Source organism: Sorex fumeus, unplaced genomic scaffold (genome assembly GCF_029834395.1).
Source record: "Sorex fumeus unplaced genomic scaffold, SorFum_2.1 ptg000047l, whole genome shotgun sequence".
NCBI classification, from domain to species: Eukaryota; Metazoa; Chordata; class Mammalia; order Eulipotyphla; family Soricidae; genus Sorex; species Sorex fumeus.
The window spans coordinates 4,000,740-4,024,131 of NW_026606104.1; the positions used below are offsets into that span (position 1 = coordinate 4,000,740).

General features: G+C 59.0%; 1 protein-coding gene across 2 annotated transcripts; it reads left to right on the top strand.

Moving 5' to 3' along the window:
* Window positions 1-64: 64 nt before the first annotated feature.
* Window positions 65-21,859, top strand: ATP8B2 (ATPase phospholipid transporting 8B2). 2 transcript variants are annotated; one of them, XM_056122684.1, is made up of 28 exons: window positions 65-214; window positions 2,139-2,205; window positions 4,009-4,067; window positions 5,060-5,173; window positions 5,312-5,410; window positions 5,999-6,060; window positions 6,150-6,222; window positions 6,453-6,523; window positions 6,721-6,800; window positions 9,019-9,177; window positions 9,268-9,356; window positions 11,989-12,185; window positions 13,657-13,865; window positions 14,738-14,781; window positions 15,307-15,472; window positions 15,596-15,784; window positions 15,887-16,002; window positions 16,093-16,257; window positions 16,342-16,453; window positions 16,541-16,646; window positions 16,742-16,886; window positions 17,295-17,478; window positions 17,739-17,962; window positions 18,119-18,202; window positions 18,784-19,029; window positions 19,117-19,255; window positions 20,729-20,859; window positions 21,559-21,857. In XM_056122684.1, the coding sequence occupies exons 2-28, from the start codon at window positions 2,175-2,177 to the stop codon at window positions 21,835-21,837; spliced, it is 3,573 nt and encodes a 1,190-aa protein (XP_055978659.1). In that variant the 5' UTR covers window positions 65-214; window positions 2,139-2,174; the 3' UTR covers window positions 21,838-21,857. The 2 variants fall into 2 exon arrangements, with proteins under 2 accessions (XP_055978659.1, XP_055978658.1); XM_056122683.1 differs by lacking the exons at window positions 65-214; window positions 2,139-2,205 and adding an exon at window positions 2,617-2,896 and having other exon boundaries at window positions 21,559-21,859.
* Window positions 21,860-23,392: the final 1,533 nt, after the last annotated feature.

The following is a 23,392-nucleotide window of genomic DNA, read 5'->3' on the forward strand; positions in this document are numbered from 1 at the left end:
CGCCGCCCCCCGAATCCCGTCCGCCCCCCGCCCGCGCCGCTCGTCACTTCCGCCCCGCCGCGGCCGAAAGTGACACAAAGTAGCGGGCCGAGCCCGGCGGAGCGCGGCGGAGCTGGGGGGCGGGAGGCGCGCGGGGAGCCCAGCGCCCCCCGCCGCAGCCCCGGCATGGACGCCGCGGGGCCGCCGGGCCGGGCGCCGGGCGCCGAGCGCTGAGGTGAGGCTCCGGGGCCCGGGAAGTGGGGGGGACGCGAGGGCGGGGGGCGCGATGCCGCCGGAGGGTGCGGATGGGGTGCAGCCCGGGTGCGGGGCGGCGGGGTGCTCGAGGAGGGGGGAGAACTGGAGGCCGTCGGAGGGCACAGGATGGGTTGCCCGGGTTGCGGGAGGCGGCAGGATGGGGTGCTGGGGCGCGAGGGCGCGCGCAGCCTATGGGGCAGCGGGGAGGGGGGCGCGGCGCCCAGAGTTGAGCGCGGCCGAGAGAGTCCTGGGTCCGAGGGTTGGGGCGCCCCGGCCTAGGGAGCTGTGCCTCTGAAAAGTGGCACAGCTCCGGTGCTCTGCAACGGGGACGAGCGGGAGCGAGGGGTGCTGCTCCCGGTTCTGCTTTTGGAGCTGGGAGGGGTCAGGGTGGGAACGGGTGGCAGATGAGCGGGGGTCTCGCAGTTACCGGGCCAGCCCGCGGCCCTCGCTGCCAGCCTCCTCGGAAACGGGGGTCCCTCCCCAGGTTGGGACTGGAAGTCCCGGGCGGGCCCTTCCCTCGGTGAGGCTGTCTGCCACCCCAGCTGCTATTTTTATCCCCAGTGTGGCCGCGGGGGGCTGGGCCACGTGGCGGATGGGCTGCAGGACTGAGAAAACCTGGGCGGGCGAGGCTGGGGAGCGGGCAAGGGGTGTCCCCTCCGCTCCTTTCCCCGTGTGCCCCCCTCCTCCAGAGGCGGTCAGGTCTGGGACCAGGCCAACTCTCAGCCTTTCCGGAATCTTAGAGGGGAAAACTGCTTTCCTCCCTATCCGGGTCCAAACTCCTCCAAAACTCGGTTCGGTCACTAACTCCTGCACGGGACCCAAAACTGGGTCTTGGGAAAACCCAGTGTTTCTAGAAGGCTCCCCAGCTGCTACCCAGGACCGGCTCTGCCCACCCCACATCTCTCACCTCTCCCTCTGCTCCCCACCCTCCATGACTCACTCTAGCCTGGGTGGAGGCCTCACCCCCCCCTCCCCCCCAGGGCTTGGCATCTCTGAAATGTGGATGAGGTTTGTCTGCCCAGCCAGGCACCCTCAGCAGCCAGGGCTGGGGCGGGTTAGGGGGAGAAAAGTTCCGGGTCTTGCCTGTCTGCTGTGCCTTCTGGAGGGGAGTGTGGGTTCGTGGCGGGGAGCACTGGCCATGGGTGCCGGCCAGAGCCTGTAATTAAGGAGGTCAGGCAGACGGACAATTAGTACCTCTTGGTGCTGACAGGCAGGCAGGGTGTGCCTATTAGGTGGAGGAGTGACTGAAGTGCTCAGAACCTGGCAGACAGTTTCCCTTGGGGCCAGTCTGGCTCCATGAGTTGGTCTTGTCCATGACAGTTTAGGTGTTCAGAGTGACAGGGGAAGGTGCGTGGGAGTTGAACCCCCTCATGACTGCACTGGGTTTGGAGGGACCCAGGGGCGCCCAGACCCCTCTGCTGACCCAGACGGGAGGAAGTGGTTTGGGGACTGCCATGCAGGAAGTGAGGCCAGCTCCTCTGAAGGGGCCTTCAGGGAAGCCCCAGAGAAGGGGATGGGGGTCAGAAGTGTTTTTGACTAGGGTGGAGCCGGCCCACTCTGTTTCCTGAGGTTCTGCCAGGTGCTTCCTGGCCGCCGGCACCCCCAGCCCCACCCTGGAAAGTCAGCTTTCCAGTCAACACCAGCTCTGCTCCGGCGCCAGGGCGCGTGGGGACAGCCACATGGGGTGGGCAGCGGAGCGCCGTGCCCCTCCCACCAGTCTGCCTCCTCTCCCTGTCCCCCACCTTCCCCTGTAGGACATGCTTTTCCTAGTCAGCTCCATGCACCCCTCGGTGAGGGTGTGTGATTTCAGGGGCCCCGGGAGGAGCACCCCCAGGAGGAGTCTGCAGGGGCATGAGGGGTCACCCTCAGCTTGCCCACTTCACCTGTCTGTCACCTTTCTGCAGGGTCTCCCATGGGATTGCGGGACCTTGCCAGGTGAGATGGCACTGTGTGCAAAGCAGCGCCCCCCAGGTAAGACGGACTCTCAGCTCTCAGCAGAGGGTGACTGGGGAACGGTGTGGGACCTCCACAAGGTTGGGCGCAGCCCTTGTCTCTCTTAGGTCTGCTTAGAAAACCCAACTCTTGCCCTTGACTTCTGGCGAGGATGCTGAGCATCTTTTCCAGGCCCCCGAACTTGGAACTTGGACCCTCTGGGCCGGGGAAGCTGGGGCCCGGCCAGTGCCCGCGCTTCTCCCCGCCCCCGGTCCTGTAGGGCGGGAGGAAGGGCGGGGTCTGAGGAGGTTGCCGGGACGACGCGGGAGGAGCCTCATCCCTATTGGTCGACCCGGGAAGCAGGGCGGGGCTTTGGTCGCCTACGCGGCGCTGGCGGGGCGGGCGCGGCCGCCGCAGTCGGGGCCGGCGGGCGGGGCCGGCGCAGGGGGCGGCGGCGTCCCGAGGCCGGCGGCCGCGGCGGGCATGGCCCAGGCTGCTGTCGGGGCGCGCGCCCGACAGCCAGGGCTTCCCTCTGCGCCTCCGCAGCGCCTGGGCCTCGCCCGGGGGCCGCCGCCACGGTACCGCTGAGGCCAAGGACAGACGGACGGACGGACGGATTGTCCGTCTTGCTCCGCGCATTCCGGCGTCATGACGGTCCCCAAGGAGATGCCGGAGAAGTGGGCTTGGGCGCCCGCTTCCTGGAGCCGAACGAAGACGTCCTGGGGGCCAGGTAGGAGGCAGCCAGCGACCGGGAGCCCCAGGGCCGCCACAGTTTCTCCCTCCAGCGCTGTCCCCAGCTCCCGTGAGGACCCAGCGTCCCGCCTGCCAGGGTCCGAGCCGTCCCCCTCCTTCTAAGGGCACGGGGCACGGCGCTGGGGGAGTTTGGGGCAGTGAAGGGGAGGCGCAGCTGGAGGATGCTTTGGCCCAGGTGAGCTCTGCAGGGGGAGAGAAGAAGACGCAGGGGGAAAGCAGGCTTGGTGCTAAGTAAGCGCCGACTGGTCCGGCTTCGAGGTGGGGGTGGCTGGTGACAAGTGGTAGTGGGTCCTTGCAGGATAGCGCCGTGCTTGGGGCCGGAACTCAATGCCCAGGGTCTGGGGTCTGCCGAGGGGCAGGAGAGGGTTTGCACAGCCCCTACCCCCTCCCCACAGTGGGAAGTGATTGCCGATGAGAGGGGGAAACCTGGCCGCTATCTCCTCCTTCATCTGCGGTCCGGAACCCCACATCCCCAACCCTGCCCTTCCCCTCTTGGAAGATGGGCTTTGGAAGAAGGTGATGTCATTGAGGGCCAGTCAGAAGGCACTGCTGGTGGCATGTGACAAGCGGAGGCTCCTGGAGGGGGGGCTCACACGTGGGGCTGAGATACTGCCGCAGAGCAGTTCCAGGGCACAGTGACCCTCTGCCTCCTGTGCCACCCCAGTCCCAAGGTTTGGGGAGTCAGTGCCTGGGCTGGATAAGCTGGAGTTTCCCCGGGGAAAGCACGATTTCTGTGTCTGCAGCTCCTGTTCCTGCAGTGATGCCCTAACCCATTAATGGCTAAGCTGCTAACCATGTCCCCTTAGCCACCCCCAGGGGAAGGTGCGTTTACTGATAGATGAGAAGAGGTAGAGGGGAGAGCAGGGGAGGGGAGGAGAGAAGAGGGGAGTAATAGAGAGGAGGGAAGGGAAGGTGTAGCATCCTGTCTTCACAGCCTAGAGTGGGCAAAGGATGTGAAAGGTGAACTGGATGGGAGATCCAGGGAGCTCTGGGAATCTTCAGACAGATCCCTGGGCCTTCAGCAGAACCCCCACAGTATGGAGTGAGCCTCATTTTGCCCCTTCTGACCTCAGCATCATTCCATTGCAGAAGAAGAAAGGCGGGCGCGGGCCAATGACCGGGAGTACAATGAGAAATTCCAGTATGCGGTGAGTGTCCTAGCCCTGACTTCTTAACCCGCAGGTTTACCCACAGGGATGTGGGGCCCGAGAGACATTTGGAAGCTGCAGAGGGTCCCTGAACACGTGCAGTAACCACACACAGAAAGTCCGGAGTTTCTGCTGGTGATCTTGTTGCGTTTCTTAGGACATGGAAAGGGGTTGCAGGTGGAAAATGTGGAAGAAGTGTAGCCCAGAGCATTGAGTTCCCCGATCCCAAGTCAGAAGTGGGGGGCGCAGAGCCATAGTACAGGGGGTAGGGTGCTTGCCTTGCATGCAGTTGACCCATGTTCAGTCCTCAGGATACCATATGGTATCCTGAGCCCAGTCAGGAGTGATCTCTGAGCTCAGAGCCAGGAATAAACTCTGAGCACTGCCAGGTGTGGTCCAAAAACCAAAACCAAAACCAAACAAGGAGGGGACGTGGCATACGGTGACAGGCATGCATGCAGTGGGGGGCAGCTCCTTACTTCATCTGCTGCTGTGCTTTTTTTTTTTTTTTCATTTCTGGTTGTTTTTTGTTTGTTTGTTTGTTTTTTGGGTCACATCCGGCGATGCACAGGGGTTTCTCCTGGCTCTGCACTCAGGAATTACCCCTGGCAGTGCTCAGGGGACCATATGGGATGCTGGGAATCGAACCCAGGTCAGCCGCATGCAAGGCAAATGCCCTACCCGTTGTGCTATTGCTCCAGCCCCCATTTTTGGTTTTTGAGCTACACCCAGGGTGCTCTAAAATCACTCCTGGACTTGCTTTGGGGACCCTGTGTGCTGCTGGGATCAAAGGCAAGTGCCTTCCCCGCTGCCCAAGCAATCGTGCTGGAGCCACTGACTCCTTGGATCTTCCTCTTCCCCACCCTCTTCCTTCTTCTCCTCCCCTGCCACCTCCTGTCCCCCCAGGTGAGGGGATGATGGGGCTGAGTCAGTGCTGGTCTCTCTGGGTGGGCTCAGCGGCTGCTTCACCGTCTTCTCTTCTAATGCCGTAGAGTAACTGCATCAAGACCTCCAAGTACAATGTTCTCACCTTCCTGCCTGTCAACCTCTTTGAGCAGTTCCAGGAAGTCGCCAATACCTACTTCCTGTTCCTTCTCATCCTGCAGGTAAGTGGTTGCTACCCCAAACCAAACAGAATCTGGGAGGAGGTAAACATCTGGGGGGCAGGGAGAGGTGGAAGGAGGTGGAAGAAGGTGGGGCTCACAGGCCTCTCAGTCTCACTCCTTTGCTCTTGGCCTCCGCAGCTGATCCCCCAGATCTCGTCCCTGTCCTGGTTCACCACCATCGTGCCTTTGGTTCTTGTCCTCACCATCACAGCTGTTAAAGATGCCACCGATGACTATGTGAGTCTCAGCCCCTGCCCTGGCCCCTTGGGCATCCTGGCCATTGTGGGCTGAATAGGAAGAGGGCAGCAGGAGTGGGGGCACCTCCCAGAGGAGTGTCTGCAGGATGGTCTACACAGGCTCTGGGTCCTCGAAGCCCATGTTGCCAGAGTGTGTGACTCCGCCCTTCCTCACCCTCAGCCACTGGAACTTGTGTGTTCTTTGGGGTGAATACCTCTGTTAATTTTTAAAAGGTGGGCTTGGGGACTGGAGGAATGGTACGGTGGGCAGGGCACTTGCCTTGTATGTGGCTAACCTGGGCACCCCATATGGTCCCCCAAGCACTTGGATCTTCCTCAGCAGTGATTCTGATCACAGACCCCTGACAGGAGTAAGCTCTGAGCACTACCAGGTGTATCCCCAAAACCAGAAAGGGACAGAGGAAGGAAAAAAGGGAAGGGAAGGGAAGGGGAAAGAAGGGAAGGGAGGAGGTAGGGAAGGAGGTAAGTTAATCTCCAGGCTGGCCTGCAGAGTGCTTTCTCAGTAAAGGGGGGTGAACCAAATGCACCTGGGGCCGGGCTGCTCTGAAGTTTCTCCTCTGCCCTCCAGTTCCGCCACAAGAGTGATAACCAGGTGAACAACCGCCAGTCCCAGGTGCTGATTAACGGCATGTGAGTGCCCCGGGGAGGGATGGGGCGCCCCAGAGAAATCCTCTGGCTTCTCCCCAGAGTCCTTGACGCTCTTCTTCCTTTTCGCTCAGCCTGCAGCAGGAGCAGTGGATGAACGTCTGTGTCGGCGACATCATCAAGCTCGAGAATAACCAGTTTGTGGCGGTAAGGGACCAGGTGCCCTGTGGCCGCTGGGGTCCCCCCTTTTGTTTGTTCCTGTTGGCCCTTGCCACTCGGGGATGGCACCTCAGTGGAGCGGGGCTTCTGGGCCACCCCCTGCCCCGCGGCCACCTCCTTTCTAGCCATCCTGGTGCTCTGGGCCAGAAGGACAGTCACAGTGTCGGGGCTGGGGGGTGGGAGGGGCCCCGCAGGCTGCTCACGAGGCTGTCCTCCAGGCGGATCTCCTGCTCCTCTCCAGCAGCGAGCCCCACGGGCTGTGTTACATCGAGACCGCCGAGCTCGATGGGTGAGTCCATGCAGAGCCAGAAGGTTCGGGATGAGGCTTATCTTTTGGAACACCCATTCCAGAGCATGCCTGTTGGGCGTGTACTCATGTTACTTTCTGGGGAGGTGTGGAGGCAGCCCTGGTGGTGTTGGGTGCCCCCAAACTTGGCTCTGGGGGGTGCAGAAGGGAACCAGGACTTGGGGACACTGTCCTTGCAGAGAGACCAACACAAAAGTGCGCCAGGCAATCCCTGTCACCTCGGAGCTGGGGGACCTCAGTAAGCTCGCCAAGTTTGACGGTGAGTGACTGGGAGAAGCAGCCGGCAGGAGGGAGGGCTTGGGTTTGGGATTTAAATTGCACTCTACCCCCTTCTTTGAAGATAGGGGACACACCTGGGAGTGCTCAAGGCTTACTTCTGCTTCTGGGCTCAGGGATCACTCCTGGTAGATCTTGGGGACCATATAGAATCCCAGGGATGGGAATCAGGGTGGCCATGTGCAAGGCTAGTGCCCTACCTGTCTGTACTATCGCTCTAGCCCCTAGTCCTCGATTCTTGATTCAAATTAAGTTTTCGGGTTACTGTAACTAAGAAATTGAAGCTCTGTGAACATAAAATGACTCGCCTGCTTAATGTAGAATCAGTTTCAGTAGGAGAATAGGCAATAAGGAGATGCCAAATCCTAGCTGGATACTTAAATCTTTCTTGCTTGCTTTTATGACCAGACCACACCCTGCAGTGCTGGGGAGCCCCTCTGGGTCTGTACTTGGGAGTCCCACCTTCTGGGACTGTGCCTGTAGTTGGGGGTGGTGCTTTGGGGCGTGCAGTGCCAGGGACTGCCTGCTTTTAGAGCCATCTCACTGCCCCTACGCTTCAGCCACCACCCCTTTATGTCAGGGATCAAACTCAGGGTCTCACACATGTGAGGCAAGCACTTTGCCAGCGAGCCACATTCCCAGCCCCTTGTACTTTATTATTTCTTTATTTAGGCCTTTTTTGGTCACACCTGGTGATGCTTAGGAGTTCCTCCTGGCTCTCTGAAATTACTCCTGGCAGTGCTCAGGGAACCATATAGGACGGTGGGGATTGAACCTGGATTGGCTGCGTGCAAGGCAGATACCCTACCCCCTGTACTGTCGTGCCAGCCCCTCGTACTTTATTTTGGATGGAGGGGGTTTGCATCACACCTGCTGTGCTTAGGGCTTGCTTACTCCTGGCGTGGTTTGAGGGGTCACTCCTGGTGGGCCTTGGGGAGCCTTATGTGGTGCCGAGGATCAAATCCAGTCAGAGCTGTGCGAAGCAAGTGCCTTCACTCCTGTACTACCTGTCTGGCCCCTTGCCTGTGAGCCGAAGGTCAGTTTGGAGCTCTGCGCCTGACAGCTGCCTGCATGCCAGCCTGATGAGAGTCAGGCTTCTCTCACTGTTCATCGGTAGTAATAATGTTCTGCCCTTCTACCTACCAGACCCACAGCATCCTGTCCTGCTCAGGCGGCAGGACTCCCCGCCATCAGTAAAGGCTCATTCACATTTTGCCTGTGTTCGCAGCCACGTCGAGTACTGGTATCAGACGGTGCCCAGGTCTCTGCAGCCTGCCTTTTTTTTTTTTCATTAGTGAAACACCGTGAAGTACAGTTGTAGATTTACAATTTTTTGTGCTTGGGTTTCGATTATACAATGATCAAATACCCATCCCTCCATCAGTGCCCACTTTCCACCACCATGGATAATATCCCTCCCACCCCCACCCCCCACCCCACCCTGCCTCTGTAGCCTGCCTTTCTTACTCTAGTAAATACACCACGGGCATCTTAGGATGGAAGAAATTTACCACGTTCTTCTTAATAGTGGTGTTAATATTTTATAGAATCAATACCTCATTTATTCAGCGAGTCCCTGGCTTCTCTTTTGCTCCTGGTCTTCTGTGGCCCAGATAAGGCTCCAGCAGGAATCACTGCGGCTGTGTTCTCATTTGTGCAGAATGCAGCCGAGGGTCTGTGCACTTTTCTTTGCGGGGTGCCCATATCTGGCTGTGTGCTGGGCTTTCTCTCCACTCCAGGGTGGCACACAGCACTGGGGATCACCAGGGGGCTCCTGCCGCCGGGCTTGTCCTCCCCCCCCCGCAGCAATCTCCCCGGCTGGGTGCTTTTGTCTTCATTCATGCTGCTCCGTTTCTTTCTCAAGAGCTGAACCAGGGGCCAGAGAGGCAGGACAGCAGGAAAGGAAGCAGCTGGCCTTGCTCACAGCTGATTTGGATTTGATCCCCGGCACCACATAGGGTCCCCCAGGAGTGGTCCCTGAGCACAAAGCCAGGAGTAAGCCCTGAGCACAGCCGGGTGTGGCTCGAGTCCCCCACTAGCATGTCCCTCCCCTAAATAAAACCCGTAAAACTCCCGTGGGTTCAGGTGTGGGCAGTGCAGGTCACTGTCCCTCTCCTCCGCGGTGTTCCCACTGGCCCCTGGTCTCCCAGTCCAGCCGTGTATGGGATCGCCCCTTGAAGCTTTTTGTGTGTCCCGTCCAGGTGAGGTGATCTGCGAACCCCCCAACAACAAGCTGGACAAGTTCAGTGGAACCCTGTACTGGAAGGAGAATAAGTTCCCGCTGAGCAGCCAGAACCTGCTGCTGCGGGGCTGCGTGCTGCGTAATACGGAGTGGTGCTTCGGGCTGGTGGTCTTTGCGGGTGAGCCTCCCTGGTAGGCCTGGCGCCAGGGGCCGGGGCATAGCTGCCGCGCGTGCGCAGCTGCTCCAGCCCTCCCTGCCCTTTTCCCAGGTCCCGACACGAAGTTGATGCAGAACAGTGGCCGGACAAAGTTCAAGAGAACCAGTATCGATCGTCTCATGAATACACTGGTGCTCTGGGTAAGGTCCCTCCGCACGGCGCTGGCCCTGACACTGCTCCTTCTCTGGGCTCTGTCCTTGGCTCCCGTCTCCCAACCCCCAGTGAGACTTCAGGGTCATCGGGCTTTAAAGAAAACCTCAGATTGCGTCTGGAGCGACAGTACAGCGAGAAGGGTGTTTACCTCTAGGCGGCTGACGTAGGATCCATCCTCGGCATCCCATATGGTCCCTTGAGCACCACCAGGAGTAGTTCCTGAGTGCAGAGACTAGAGTAAACCCCTGAACATCACTGACTGTGGCTCAAAAACCAGACGAGAAAGAAAAAACAAAAACACCCTCAAAGAATCTTTTTGGCAGTTCAGTCAAAGGCAGGCGGTGTTTCTTTCAGGCTTCCTTTAGACTTGGAAGACATTGTTTAAAACTGCTTAGGAGGGGACTGGAGTGATAGCGTAGTGGATAGTGTGCTTACAGAGAGGGCTCGACCCCCCAGCACCCCATGTGGTCCCCTGAGCCCTGTCAGGAGTGATCCCTGAGCACAAAGCCAGGACCGAGCCCTGAGCACTGTCAGGTGTGACCCAAGAACCAAGAAAGGAAAAAGCTTAAGAGGGACAGAGGGAGGGAGAGAACATAGGTTCAGGTGCTTACCGTGAATGCGGCCCACCCTGATCAGTCCCTGAGCACTGCAGGGCAGACTCCCGTCCACCACACGAAAGCTTAGGAACTGCATGAAGCAAAAGCTGAGAGGGATCTTCCCTTCTCTGATTCTGGGGTCAGTTAGTTCCCAGGGTGAGTCTCCTCTGCTTTTGTGTGGCTCTGATGGGAGAAGTGCAGGGGGTTCTCCACGTGGAGGTTGGAGCTGAGGGTGGTGCCCGACCTCCCAAGCTAAGAGGCTCCCAAAGGCAAAGTTCCTGGCCCCATCTCTTGTTTGCTTATGAAGCCCCTTGTCAGCTTCTTTTTTTTTTTTTGCGCTTTTTGGGTCACACCCGGAGATGCACAGGGGTTACTCCTGGCTCATACACTTGGAATTATCCCTGGTGGTGCCTGGGGGACCATATGGGATGCTGGGAATCGAACCTGCCTCTGCCCCGTGCAAGGCAAACGCCCTACCCGCTGTGCTATCACTCCAGCCCCCCTTGTCAACTTCTGCTCCCCTTTTTATGCCCCTGCCCCCAGTTTGTACACCTGTGTGCAGAGGTGGGGCTAGTCTTTGGGGGCGGGGGCAGACGTGTCTCATTAGGGTCTGCAAGGCTGCAGCGTCGTGAGTGTGCACTGCCCCCTGGTGGCCTGGGGAGTCGGGGGTGGGGGGCCTTATCATGGTTCCCAGCGCAGGCTGAACTACACCCACCTTCTGGGCATAGGAATGGGATTCTTGGCTTTATTTTTAAAGATTTTTGGTTTGGGGACCACATCCAGCGATGCTCAGGGGTTACTCCTGGCTCAGCACTCAGGAATCATTCCTGGCAGTGCTTAAAGGACCATATGGGATGCTGGCTTGACCAAGTGCAAAACTGGCTTGAGTAAGTGCAAGACAAGTGCCCTACAGTATACTGTTTCTCTCGGTCCCTACAAGTTACAAGATTTTTTTTTTTTGCTTTTTGGGTCACACCCAGAGATGCTCAGGGGTTACTCCTGGCTCTGCACTCAGGAATTACTCCTGGTGGTGCTCGGGGGACCATATGGGATGCGGGGAATCGAACCTGGGTTGGCCACGTGCAAGGCAAATGCCCTACCCACTGTGCTATTGCTCCAGCCCCAAGTTACAAGATTTTTAACTATCGAAAACTTTATATTCATGAAGATGCGAATTATGTCCCCGGATACCTTTTAAAAATTATTTTTAACAATCCAGATGAGATAATTAACATTGCTAAAACTTACATTTAAAAAATTGGAGACCAGGCTTAGAGAACCAGGCAGTGCTCAGGGCTTACTCTGCTCTGGGCAGATATCCCTCTGGCAGTGCTCAGGGGACCCTGTGTGGTGCCAGATCTCAAACCTGGGTCAGCTGTGTGCAAGGCAAGCACCCTACCTGCTGTATTGTCACTGTGGCTCAGATTATTATTATTTTTAACAATCTGAATGAGATCATCAACATTGCCAAAACTTATATTAAAAATGTATTTATTTATATTAAATTTTGGAGGGGCTGGAGTGATAGCAGAGCGGGTAGGGCATTTGCCTTGTATGCGGACAACCCGGGTTCAATTCTTCTATCCCTTTCGGAGAGCCCGGCAAGCTACTGAGAGTATCCTGCCCATACGGCAGAGCCTGGCAAGCTCCTCATGGCGTATTTGATATGCCAAACACAGTAACATCAAGTCTCACAATGGAGACGTTACTGGTGCTCGCTCGAGCAAATTGATGAACAATGGGAGGACAGTGCTACCGTGCTAATTTTGAAGCACACCTGGAGGTGTTCGATCCTGATCCTGGCTTTGCAGTCAGGGCTTACTCCTGGTGGTGCTCGGGGACCCTCTATGGTGCTGGGATGACACCCAGGAAGGCCACATGCAGGGCAGGCACCTCCCCCAGTGCTCACTTTCCAGCCTCCAGCCTGAGATCTCCAAGGAGCGGGTGCGAGTGAGTGGTGCCCGGTGGGAGGTTTGCTTTGGACGGCTGCAGCACGTAACCTCCACTTCTTGTTCTTCCCCAGATTTTTGGGTTCCTTGTCTGCATGGGCGTGATCCTGGCCATCGGCAATGCTATCTGGGAGCACAAGGTGGGGGCGCGTTTCCAGGTGTACCTGCCCTGGGACGAGGCGGTGGACAGCGCCTTCTTCTCGGGCTTCCTCTCCTTCTGGTCGTACATCATCATCCTCAACACCGTGGTGCCCATATCACTCTACGTCAGGTGGGCGCCCCCTTGCCCCCTTGCTCCCACCTCAGGCTCCCTGCAGGCTTCTCTCGGAAGGAGCAGTCTTTGGACTTCTAGGAGCATGGGTTGCGAGCACCTCTGGGCGCCATGCCCTCCCCATCAGGGACCTCCAGGCGGGATCTGCGCCTGTTCCCTGCAGGCCTGCTCTGTGCCTGAAGCACCACAAGGCAGCGACTTGGCTGTGTCGGGAGTGGGTCTCCATCCCTCTGGGAGCTTCAGTCTGGCAGAGAAAGTCCTAAGCCTCTTAGGAAGCAGTCTGCGTACTCGTCCCTGCACATGGCCGCCCTTGGTTCAGTCCTCCCGCACCACCAGGAGTGATTCCTGAACACAGGAGTCAGGACTGACTTCTGAGTGTTGCCTGGTGTGGCCCCCAAACAACGATGACAACAGCAGTAAAAAAAGCAGTCAGGGGCCAGAGTGTAGGACAGCGGGGAGGGCATTTACCTCTCATGTGGCCGACTCGGGTTTGATCCCCAGCATCCCACATGGTCCCCTGAGCACCGCCAGGAGGAATTCCTGAGTGCCGAGCCAGAAGTAAGCCCTGAGCACTGCTGAGTGTGGCCCCGAAACAAAATTGAGGTTTCCATGTTACAGTATCATTGTGATTTTTTTCCATCTTTGGGCTTTGCTTTGCTCTTGGTGTTTTGTGTCTCGTTTCCCTGGGAGCCCCGTGGTAGTACCTCGGAGACCCTTCTGTGTCTCCAGGTTATGGAGTGTGTGCTGGGGTGGGGGGCGCTGGACACATAGCCAGCATCTCCCCATCATGTGCGATACCTGGCTCCTGGCTCCTGAGAGTTGCCTGGGACCCCTGGCTCGGCATCCTTCCTGGAGGTGCCAGTGGCCCTGACCATGGCCGGACTCTGTGAGGGACATGGCCATCTGCAGCCACTGTAGCCAGGCTCTGCGTCCCTGGCTCTCAGTGGCGGCTGCGTTGCCGTTTGCCTCGTGTCTCCGAAAGCCACAGAGCCAGGATTGGGTACCCCGGGAGTGAGAGGCGCCTCTGTCCACGCTGCTGCATCCCCACCCAGGGGCACCTGTGTCCAGGCCTGCGCAGCGCCCTCACGATCTCTTTTTCTCTCTCTCCCTCCCCTCGCGCTTTCTCTCGTTCTCTCTGCATGGTTTCTATATTGTTAGCCCTGAGGTAAGCCCGGCTGGAGTGTCCATCCCTGCGCCCTCCTGCTCCTCGCCTGTGCTGCCCCCACCCCACCCGCCCAGGCCCTCCGCCCCAGGCAGCCTGGAGTGTTCAGGGGGACAGGGCTCCGCCACCTCCACCTTGGGGGGCCTCCTCGCCCTGCCCCCCCCCACAAGGGTGTCTGTCGCTGCCACCTGCCGTCTCCTCTCTCTCCGTTCTCGTTCTCTCCCACCCCAGCGGAGGGCCCGTGGCCTGAGGGGTGGAGCCTCCCACATCCCCTTCCCGCCCCAAGCCGCTCCCTGTGTCCCCGCACAGCGTGGAGGTCATCCGCCTGGGCCACAGCTACTTCATCAACTGGGACAAGAAGATGTTCTGCATGAAGAAGCGGACGCCAGCCGAGGCCCGCACCACCACGCTGAACGAGGAGCTCGGCCAGGTGGAGTACATCTTCTCGGACAAGACAGGCACACTCACGCAGAACATCATGGTGTTCAACAAGTGCTCCATCCATGGTCGCAGCTACGGTACGCCAGGCGCCCACAGCGTCTCACATTCTTCCCCCTTCCCTCCACTCAGCCCATTCTGATATCAGCTTTTCTTGTTTTTCTTTTTTTTTCTTTTTTTTTTTTTTGGCTTTTTGGGTCACATCCGGTGTTGCACAGGGTTTACTCCTGACTCATGCACTCAGGAATTACTCCTGGCGGTGCTCGGGGGAACATATGGGATGCTAGGACTTAAACCCAGGTCGGCCATGTGCAAGGCAAATACCCTGCCTGCTGTGCTATCGCTCCAGCCCCTTGTTTTTGATTATTTTGAGGGGAGAGGGAGGGTGGGCCACACCCAGCAGTGCTCAGGGGTTACTCCTGACTGTGCACTCAGGAATTACTCCTGATTCCTGATGCTCAGGGGACCATATGGGATGCCAGGGATTGAACCTGGGTTGGCCGTGTGCAAGGTTTGCCATGTTGGGAGTCCAGATTCTCTCCAAGTCATCTGCTCAGGCCCCTGTGGGTCTGTGGAATGTGACCATGACCTTCCCGCTGTGGTTTTGCTGCTCTGGCCTTGTGGCTGAGCCGTTGGGGTGCTGTGTGAGGCCTGGCCTGGCCCTGGGGAGCCCCACTGAAAACTGCCCCTCAGTGCCAGCCCAGCCCACAGCCCTTGCATGACTTAGTCTGCCCTGGGGAGGAGGTGCAGGGGAGGCCTCTGTCATCAGGGGTCGGGCGTGGCCTAGGAGGCAGCTGGTGGGGGACAGCAGGGCTGGGGTTGGGGCCCAGGGCTCTGGTCCTGGGGCTCTGAGGGCTTGGGGTGCCGGTTACGGGCCTGGGTTGGAGGGTTCCCGGCCTGGAGGCTTCTCCTGGGCTCTGACGCCACTTTCCGGTGTCCCCGTTGTGTACAGGTGACGTGTTCGATGTCTTGGGGCACAAAGCTGAACTTGGAGAGGTAAGGTCCAGCTGCCCCTGGCGTGCCCATTACACAGGTCAGCCTGGCCTGCAGTGCTCGGTTTAGCGGGGTCCTGTGCTATGGACTGGGTGACAGGGAAGCTGGGGAGCCACAGAAGCAGGACTTTGGTCTGTTTATTTTGGGGGCCACACCTGGCAGCGCTCAGGGGCCCTCCCAGCTCCATGCTGGTGAGTTCTTCCTAGTGAGGCTGCCGGGGACCCCAGGTTATGGGACATCAAGCCCCATCCACTCACAAGGCCTGTGTTCAGCCCCTAGGCCATCCCTGAGCCCCAGAAGCAGGGTCCACAAAGCTTTCTTAATCTCATTTATGGAAGTGATGCATTTCACACTCTAATTATGTTGATTGAGAAATCTGCTTCACGATTTTGGGTCATTATTACGGTTAATTTGGAATACCGCAACCCTAATAACGGGCTCGAGAGCCCTCCCGCGGTGGTACTTCAGGGTGGACAGGGACAGGCCAGCCTGGAGACCCTCTCCCTAACTTCCGTCTTCTCACTCCAGAGGCCTGAGCCCGTCGACTTCTCCTTCAACCCCCTGGCAGACAAAAAGTTCCTGTTCTGGGACCCCACGCTTCTAGAGGCGGTCAAGATGGGGGACCCCCACACGCACGAATTCTTCCGGCTCCTGTCCCTGTGTCACACGGTGATGTCGGAGGAGAAGAGTGAGGGTGAGGCAGAACTGGGGGGGTCCCCAGCCTGGCTCTGGGGGTGGTGCAGACTCTGGGGTTCGGTGCAGGGAAGGGGTCCGGGAAGGGCCACAAGCACTTAGGCAACCTGTGGGTCCCTCCCAGGGGAGCTGTACTACAAAGCCCAATCCCCAGATGAGGGGGCACTGGTCACCGCAGCCAGGAACTTCGGCTTTGTCTTCCGTTCTCGGACCCCCAAAACCATCACTGTGCATGAGTTGGGTACGGCCATCACTTACCAGCTGCTGGCCATCCTGGACTTCAACAATATCCGCAAGCGGATGTCCGTCATCGGTGAGGCGGGCACTGGGTGGTCCTGTGGGCGTGCGCGGCTCCGGGGGGCATCTTAGCCTGCCTGGCCTTCTCTGGACTCTCTGGCCCCTACCTTGCTCGTAGTGCGGAACCCGGAAGGGAAGATTCGTCTCTACTGCAAAGGGGCCGACACGATCCTGCTGGACAGGCTGCAGCCCTCCAGCCCCGACCTGCTCAACACCACTTCTGACCACCTGAATGTAGGTGTGCGGGGGGCCAGGGGGAGGTGGTTGTGGCTCTTGGTGTGTGTGTGGGAGTGGCTGATGGGCGCCTCTGGACCCTGCCCCCAGGAGTACGCGGGGGAAGGGCTGAGGACGCTGCTGCTGGCCTACAAGGATCTGGATGAGGAGTACTATGAGGAGTGGGCCGAGCGCCGGCTCCAGGCCAGCCTGGCTCAGGACTGCCGTGAGGACAGGCTAGCCAGAGTGTACGAGGAGGTGGAGAGCGACATGGTGGTACGGGCCGGGCTGGGCCGGGGCAGGGGTGGGCCGTGAGGGCTGGTCTTTGGGAGTGGCTCCACAGCCCCGGGGGTCTTTCAGCTGCTGGGGGCCACGGCCATTGAGGACAAGCTCCAGCAGGGGGTCCCGGAGACCATCGCCCTCCTGACGCTGGCCAACATCAAGATCTGGGTGCTGACCGGGGACAAACAAGGTGAGCGCTGGCAGGACCGACTGGGCAGCCGTGGGAATAGCACAGCAGGGCTGCCCTCAGCACAGCTCCCGCCTTCTTTCTCGGTAGAGACGGCCGTGAACATCGGCTACTCCTGCAAGATGCTGACAGACGACATGGCCGAGGTGTTCGTCGTCTCAGGCCACACGGTCCTGGAAGTGCGAGCTGAGCTCAGGTGGGTCTAGGTGGGCGGGCACCCGTGGCCTGCACTGCCCGAGCGTCTGTTGCCTCCGGCCCGCGTCCCTGAGACCACCTCTCTCCCTGCTGCAGGAAGGCCCGGGAGAAGATGATGGACTCATCCCGCCCGGTGGGCAATGGCTTCAGCTACCAGGAGCAGCTCTCCGCCTCCAAGCTCACATCCGTCCTGGAGGCCGTGGCCGGGGAGTACGCCCTGGTCATCAACGGCCACAGCCTGGTAAGTGCTACAACCTCACAGGGCTTTCAGCAGGCAGCTTTTGGGGTTTGTTTTTGCTTTATTTAGGGCCATACCCGGCAATGCTTGGGTTACTCCTGGCTCTGTGCGCAGGAATTAATTATTCCTGGCGGTGCTTGGGTGACCACATGGGATGCTGGAGAGTGAGCCCGGGTCAAGCACATGATGGCAGATGCCCTCCCTGCCATGCTATCACTCCAACCATTTTGTTGTTTTTGTTGGGGGATGGGGGAGGAACCTCCAACTCTCAAGGACTGAGCCCTGGCCATTGGAACCTCCCCCACCCACACAGGCACCGAGCCCCACCCCTGGGGCTGGGACTGCCATCTTCACAGGGGCTGGGTGCTGCTGGCTCCGTGTGAATGAAGCTCTCGAGGCTTTGTGTTCTAGGCCCATGCGCTGGAGGCCGACATGGAGCTGGAATTCCTGGAGACGGCGTGTGCCTGCAAAGCCGTCATCTGCTGCCGGGTGACGCCCCTGCAGAAGGCGCAGGTGGTGGAGCTGGTGAAGAAGTACAAGAAGGCTGTGACGCTGGCCATCGGGGACGGCGCCAACGACGTCAGCATGATCAAGAGTAAGTGGGGGCCAGGGCGGAAGCCTGCAACTGGGGCGTTTGCCTAGCTCACAGCATCGTGGAGGGTCCCCCGAGCCCCTGGGGGTGAGCCTGAGTGTGGAGCCAGGAGTGAGCCCCGAGCACAACTGTGTGGCCTAAAACCTAGATATAAAACCCCAAAATAAAGTGGGGGCCCCAGGCGGGGCCGGGGGACCACTATGGCCTGCTGAGCTCCCAGGCTGTGTCTGTCTTCACCCTCCCCGCATCTCTTGTCTCTGCAGCAGCCCACATTGGAGTGGGCATCAGCGGCCAGGAGGGCATCCAGGCTGTGCTGGCCTCCGACTACTCCTTCTCCCAGTTCAAGTTCCTGCAGCGCCTCCTGCTGGTGCACGGGCGCTGGTCCTACCTGCGCATGTGCAAGTTCCTTTGCTACTTCTTCTACAAGAACTTCGCCTTCACCATGGTCCACTTCTGGTTCGGCTTCTTCTGTGGCTTTTCGGCCCAGGTAAAGCGCGCTCCCTGGGTGCCCGGCCTTTGAGAGGCGGGAGGGAGGGCCTGTGCCTGGCCTCCGCCCCTAGGTTCGACTCTTGGAGGGGCTGCTTTAGATGCGCGCCCTCCGCAGTGCCTGAGCCCCTCAGTGCCCTCTCTGTTCTCTTCCTAGACGGTCTACGACCAGTACTTCATCACCCTTTATAATATTGTCTACACCTCCCTCCCTGTCCTGGCTATGGGGGTCTTCGATCAGGTATGAGGAGTTTGGGGACCCAGAGAGATGGGTTGGGGAGGAGAGCAGAAGAAAAGTTAAGGGACTTTGGGGCTGGAGCATGGTGTGGTGGGTGGGGCGTCTGCCTTATCCATAGCTGACCTGGGTTCAATCCCCGACGCCACATATGGTCTCCCAAGTACCACCAGGAGTAATCCCTGAGTGCCGAGCCAGGAGTAAGCCCTGAACACTGCTGGGTGTGACCCAAATACCACTCCCCCGCCAACTATTAAAAGCAGCGAGCTGGTACAGGAAGGAAGGCACTTGTTCAAATCCCTGGAACCACATGTTAAACCCTGAGCACTGCTGGGCATGGACCCAAAGACAAAAAAAAAAAAAAAAAAAGAGGAAGAGATGGGAAGGGTGTGCCATGTAGCACATGTGCCTGCTGCCCTGATCCTGAGCTGCCTGGATCCCCGGGGCTGGACGCAGATTTACTGGGGTGCCTGTGGAGGGTTCAGGCTGGCTGTGAGAGAATCAGAGACAGAGGCGGCAGGAGGGTGCATTCAGGGCCGGCTGGGCCTGGAGCAGCCTCTGAGTCGCCCGCCCACCCACCCATGCAGGATGTCCCGGAGCAGCGGAGCATGGAGTACCCGAAGCTCTACGAGCCGGGGCAGCTGAACCTGCTCTTCAACAAGCGGGAGTTCTTTATCTGCATCGCCCAAGGCATCTACACGTCGGTGCTCATGTTCTTCATCCCCTACGGCGTCTTTGCCGAGGCCACGCGGGACGACGGCACCCAACTGGCCGACTACCAGTCCTTCGCCGTCACTGTGGCCACGTCACTGGTCATCGTGGTCAGCGTGCAGGTGAGGGGGCGTGCTGTAGGGAGGGACCCCTGCCCCCGACCCCGGCCCCAGGCAAGAGCCCCCCAACACCAACTCTGCCCTTCCCAGATCGGGCTGGACACGGGCTACTGGACGGCCATCAACCACTTCTTCATCTGGGGCAGCCTCGCCGTCTACTTCGCCATCCTCTTCGCCATGCACAGCAATGGCCTCTTCGGCATGTTCCCCAACCAGTTTCGCTTTGTGGGTGAGTCCTGGGGGCCCCGGCCGGCAGGCCTGGGAGCATCAGCACAGCTCTGGAGGGTGGTCCTGGGCAGCGGCACTGGGCTCGCCCTCAGCTTTCCTGGCAGCAGGCAGGGCTCCAGGGGACCCCAGGGAGCCTGCAGGATAGGGTGAGCCAGGGGATCCCTCTAGGGAGACACAGTGAGGGGGCCCAGAAAGTGTGAAAGGACTCTGAGGGGGCTGGGGCTGCAGCGATAGTGCAGTAAGTCACTTGCCTTGCATGCGGCTGACCTGGGTTCGATTCCAAATACCCCATGTGGTCCGTGAGCACCGCAGGAATGAACCCTGAGTGCAGAGCCAGGAGTGACCCCTGAGCAGCCCTGGGTGTGGCCCCAAAACAAGCAATAAAAAGGTCATGTGGTGGCAGGAAGCCTGGATGCCAGGCTGTCCGGGCGGGGTCTGGTTTGCCAGGTTGTGTCTCCGTTTGTGTTCAGGCCACACCTAGAGTGCGCCGGGATCCCTCCCGCCTCAGGGTCGTAGGGGGCCAGGGGTCATTCCAGTGGTAATTGGGGTTTGGAGGGTCAGAACTGGGACTCCTGCACGCGTAGCACGAGCTCCAGCCCTTTGAGCTGGCTCCCTGGCCCCTGTTTGGTTTCCAGCTGAGGAGAGGAGGGCCAGCGGCTCTGGACACTGAGGGGAGGAGGGGCAGTGCACTGCCGGAGCACAGACTTTGTAAACTTTGCCCCTGTGACCACTTTTCACCCCAGTATTCATTTCTTGCTTTTTGCATTGGGGGCAGGTTGGTCCATCCCCAGAGGTACTCAGAGCCCCCTCCTGGCTCTGCACTCAACAGTCACTCCTGGTGGGACTCGGGGTCAGGGATCTCAGGTGTCAGGGATCAAACCCAGGTTGGCTGTTAACAAGTGCCCAACTGCTGTCCTATTGGCTACTGCCCATCACCTGGAAAATCTTTACATGACCCTGGGTATGTAAGTACCCAAGTCAACACTTCTTGGTAAGAAGTAAAGTTAAAGATAAAACTTTTGTGATCCTACATTAAGTCACCAGATCCCATGTAGCACCATGACCCACAATTTAAGAAACTAGGCTCTAGGGCCTCAGGGGTGGCACAGAGGGGAAGGCACTTGCTCTGCCTGCAGCTGAACCAGGTTCGATCATAGAGTCCCCTGAGCCCCACGAGGAATGAACCCTGAGTGCAGAGCCGGGAGACAGCCCTGAGCACAAAGCCAGGAGTGAGCCCTGAGCACAGAGCCAGGAGTGAGCCCTGAGCACCCTGTGGGCAGCCCATTCCCTCCCAAATGACAAACGAGACAAGGGCCCAAGTCAGAGTTTGGGGTGACGTAGGAACATGAATCACACTTGGACATTTCTCTTTGGGGCCCACAGACGAGCCTTGAGACTGGGCCAGGGGGGTCCATCAGCTGACCAGACAGTGTTCGGGAACCTTCCCAGCCACTGCCTCCCATCTGCTTTGCAGGTAATGCGCAGAACACGCTGGCGCAGCCGGCCGTGTGGCTGACCATTGCACTCACCACGGCCGTCTGCATCCTGCCTGTGGTCGCCTTTCGCTTCCTCCGGCTCAGCCTGAAGCCCGACCTCTCGGACACAGTGAGCACTCAGCTGTGCCCTGTGTGCATGCGTGTGTGCGTGCGTGTGTGTGTGTGTGTACACGGTGAGCACTTGACTGTGCCCTGTGTATGTGTGTGTGTGCTGCGGGGTGCGAAAAGGAGGGTATGGAGGTGGTGAGGCCGAGAGCTTGGACACGGTGAGCACTTGGCTGTGCGTGTGTGTGTGTGTGTGTGTGTGTCTGCGGACAGGGTGAGCACCTAGCTGTGCCCTCAGTGTGTGTGTGTGTGTGTGTGTGTGTGTGTGTGTGTATGTGTGGTGGAGGATGCACGGAGAGGGGGTGAGGAGGTGGTGGGGCCAAGAGCTCGGACCCGGTGAGCTCTTGGCTGTGCCCTGTATGTGCGTGTGTGTGTGTGTGTGTGTTGGTGTGTGTGTGTGCGTGTGGACATGGTGAGCACTCAGCTGTGCCCTGTGTATGTGTGCGTGTGTGTGTGTGTGTGTGTGTGTGTGTAGACATGATGAGCACTCGGCTGTGCCCTGTGCGCGTGTGCGTGTACACGGTGAACATTCGACTGTGCCCTCTCTGTGTGCGTGTGTGTGTGCGCGTGTGTGCGTGTGTATGGGTGGAAGGGCACGGAGAGGGGAGTGCAGAGGTGGCGGCCGAGAGCATGCTGCAGCAGATGGGGTTGCGTGGGGTCGGGGTCTTCCGCTGTGGGGCCATCTGTGCCGTGTCCCCGCCAGGTCCGCTACACGCAGCTGGTAAGGAAGAAGCAGAAGGCCCAGCACCGCTGCCTGCGGCGGGGGGGCCGCGGCGGCTCCCGGCGCTCCGGCTATGCCTTCTCCCACCAGGAGGGCTTCGGGGAGCTCATCATGTCGGGCAAGAACATGCGTCTCAGCTCCCTGGCGCTCTCCAGCTTCACCACCCGCTCCAGCTCCAGCTGGATCGAGAGCCTGCGGCGGAAGAAGAGCGACAGTGCCAGTTCCCCGGGGCCGGGCACCGACAGGCCCCTCAAGGCGTGACCTGGGGAAGCAGCTCAGGGTGGGGTCCAGAGGCAGAATCAAAAGCAGAAGTGAGAACTGGGAGGCAGAGGGGGCTGCCCGCAGGGGCCCGGGGAGTGACCGCTGGGTTGTTTTTCTACTCCTCGCCCCGTTCCTTGAAGTTCACTAGAATGTATCACGCCGGGAAGCGGGGACTGGCCGCGCCTGACCCCGCGGCGCCGGCTCGTCCCCATCTGTGTCTGTGTCTGTCGGTTTGTGTCTCTGTGTCCAGTGAAGGAGGCCTGTTTTTGACTTCATGTTGGTGTCTTAACTCCCCCTGGTAGGGGTAGGCTGATGTTGGGGGGGTGGAGCCTCGGCGCCCACCCGGCCCCTGCCTGGCCCCGCGGGGAGAGCAGATGGAGGGTTCAGTTCACCTGGAGAGGGAAGTGCCCCCCCACCTGGCCCTACCTGTCAACTCCCGGGGTCTCCATGTCCTGCTGGCATTGGGATGGAGCCCAGGCAAGTGACATCTAGCCCTGAAGTTTTCCTGACCCCAGCATCCCATCAGACTTTTCTCACGGGCAGTTTCCAGCCTCACCACCCCGGGGAGGTGGGCAGGAAATTGGCAGCTGGATGCCCCTGGGCCTGGGCTGGAGGAATACCTGCCCCCCCCCCAACTAGGCAGGGGGAGGGGGCAGCTGAACTCTGTCCTTTCTAGTGAGAGACAGGAGGAGGAGGAGCTGGTGGTGGGGTGCAGGGTGGAGCAGGGGTGGGTTTGGGGGCAATGCCCTTTGGACAGGGCTGCTGGGATGGGTCCCCAGGCGGTCCCCAGGCCTGTCCCCGCGCTCAGAACCTGCTCCCAGACTGGGCGTCTCCTAGTGTGGCTCCAGTCAGGCCCGTCTTGGGAAGTTCCTTGTGTCTGACTAGGAAGTTGGGGTTCTCAGGAAGCGGGTGGGGTGTCTGAGGCCCAGACACCGCGTGTGGGGGCCCCAGAGCAGGGTGTGGGGGGAGGGGAGCCCGTGGGGCCACACAGTTTACAAACCCAACATCATGTCTGTCTGCGTGTCTCTCAGGAGAGAGTCTGACTTTTATACCAAAGAGGAAAAGATTTTTTTCATATTTGGTTTGTCTATATTATATATAAATATATATATATACAGTTATATATATATATTATTTTTTTGGTTCTCTCTCGTTTTTCAGGGAGGGAGGAAAGTACCAGGTTGCATTGAGCTGTAATTAAGGAACATTCTGTATAATTTATGACACATTTCTATACTTGCAAAAATTATATCATTTTATGGACATAAGAAAATATTCCTTTTTATAAAACTGCAATTTCTGAGAAGCGTGTGATTTGTCTCCTTTTTCATTTGAGCAGAACCGTTGCTAAAAGCAAAGATCACTGAGGGTGTTTGTTTTGGTTTAGTTTTAGGGCCATACCTGGCAGTGCTCAGGGCTTACTCCTGGCTGTGTGCTGGGGGCATCACTCCTGGCGGGGCTGGATGGACCTATGGGATGCTGGGGACCAAACCATGGATGTTGCAGTAAAGCCAAATTGCAGTAAAATTTTCTAAGAACCACCTTTTTTTTTTTT

Excerpts from the sequence above, each read along its gene's own strand:
- ATP8B2 (XM_056122683.1), top strand. The coding sequence starts at position 2,815 with ATGACGGTCCCCAAGGAGATGCCGGAGAAGTGGGCTTGGGCGCCCGCT. Across the intron at positions 9,357-11,988 it reads TGAATACACTGGTGCTCTGG|ATTTTTGGGTTCCTTGTCTG; the intron begins GTAAGGTCCCTC and ends GTTCTTCCCCAG. Across the intron at positions 16,647-16,741 it reads GAAGTGCGAGCTGAGCTCAG|GAAGGCCCGGGAGAAGATGA; the intron begins GTGGGTCTAGGT and ends TCCCTGCTGCAG.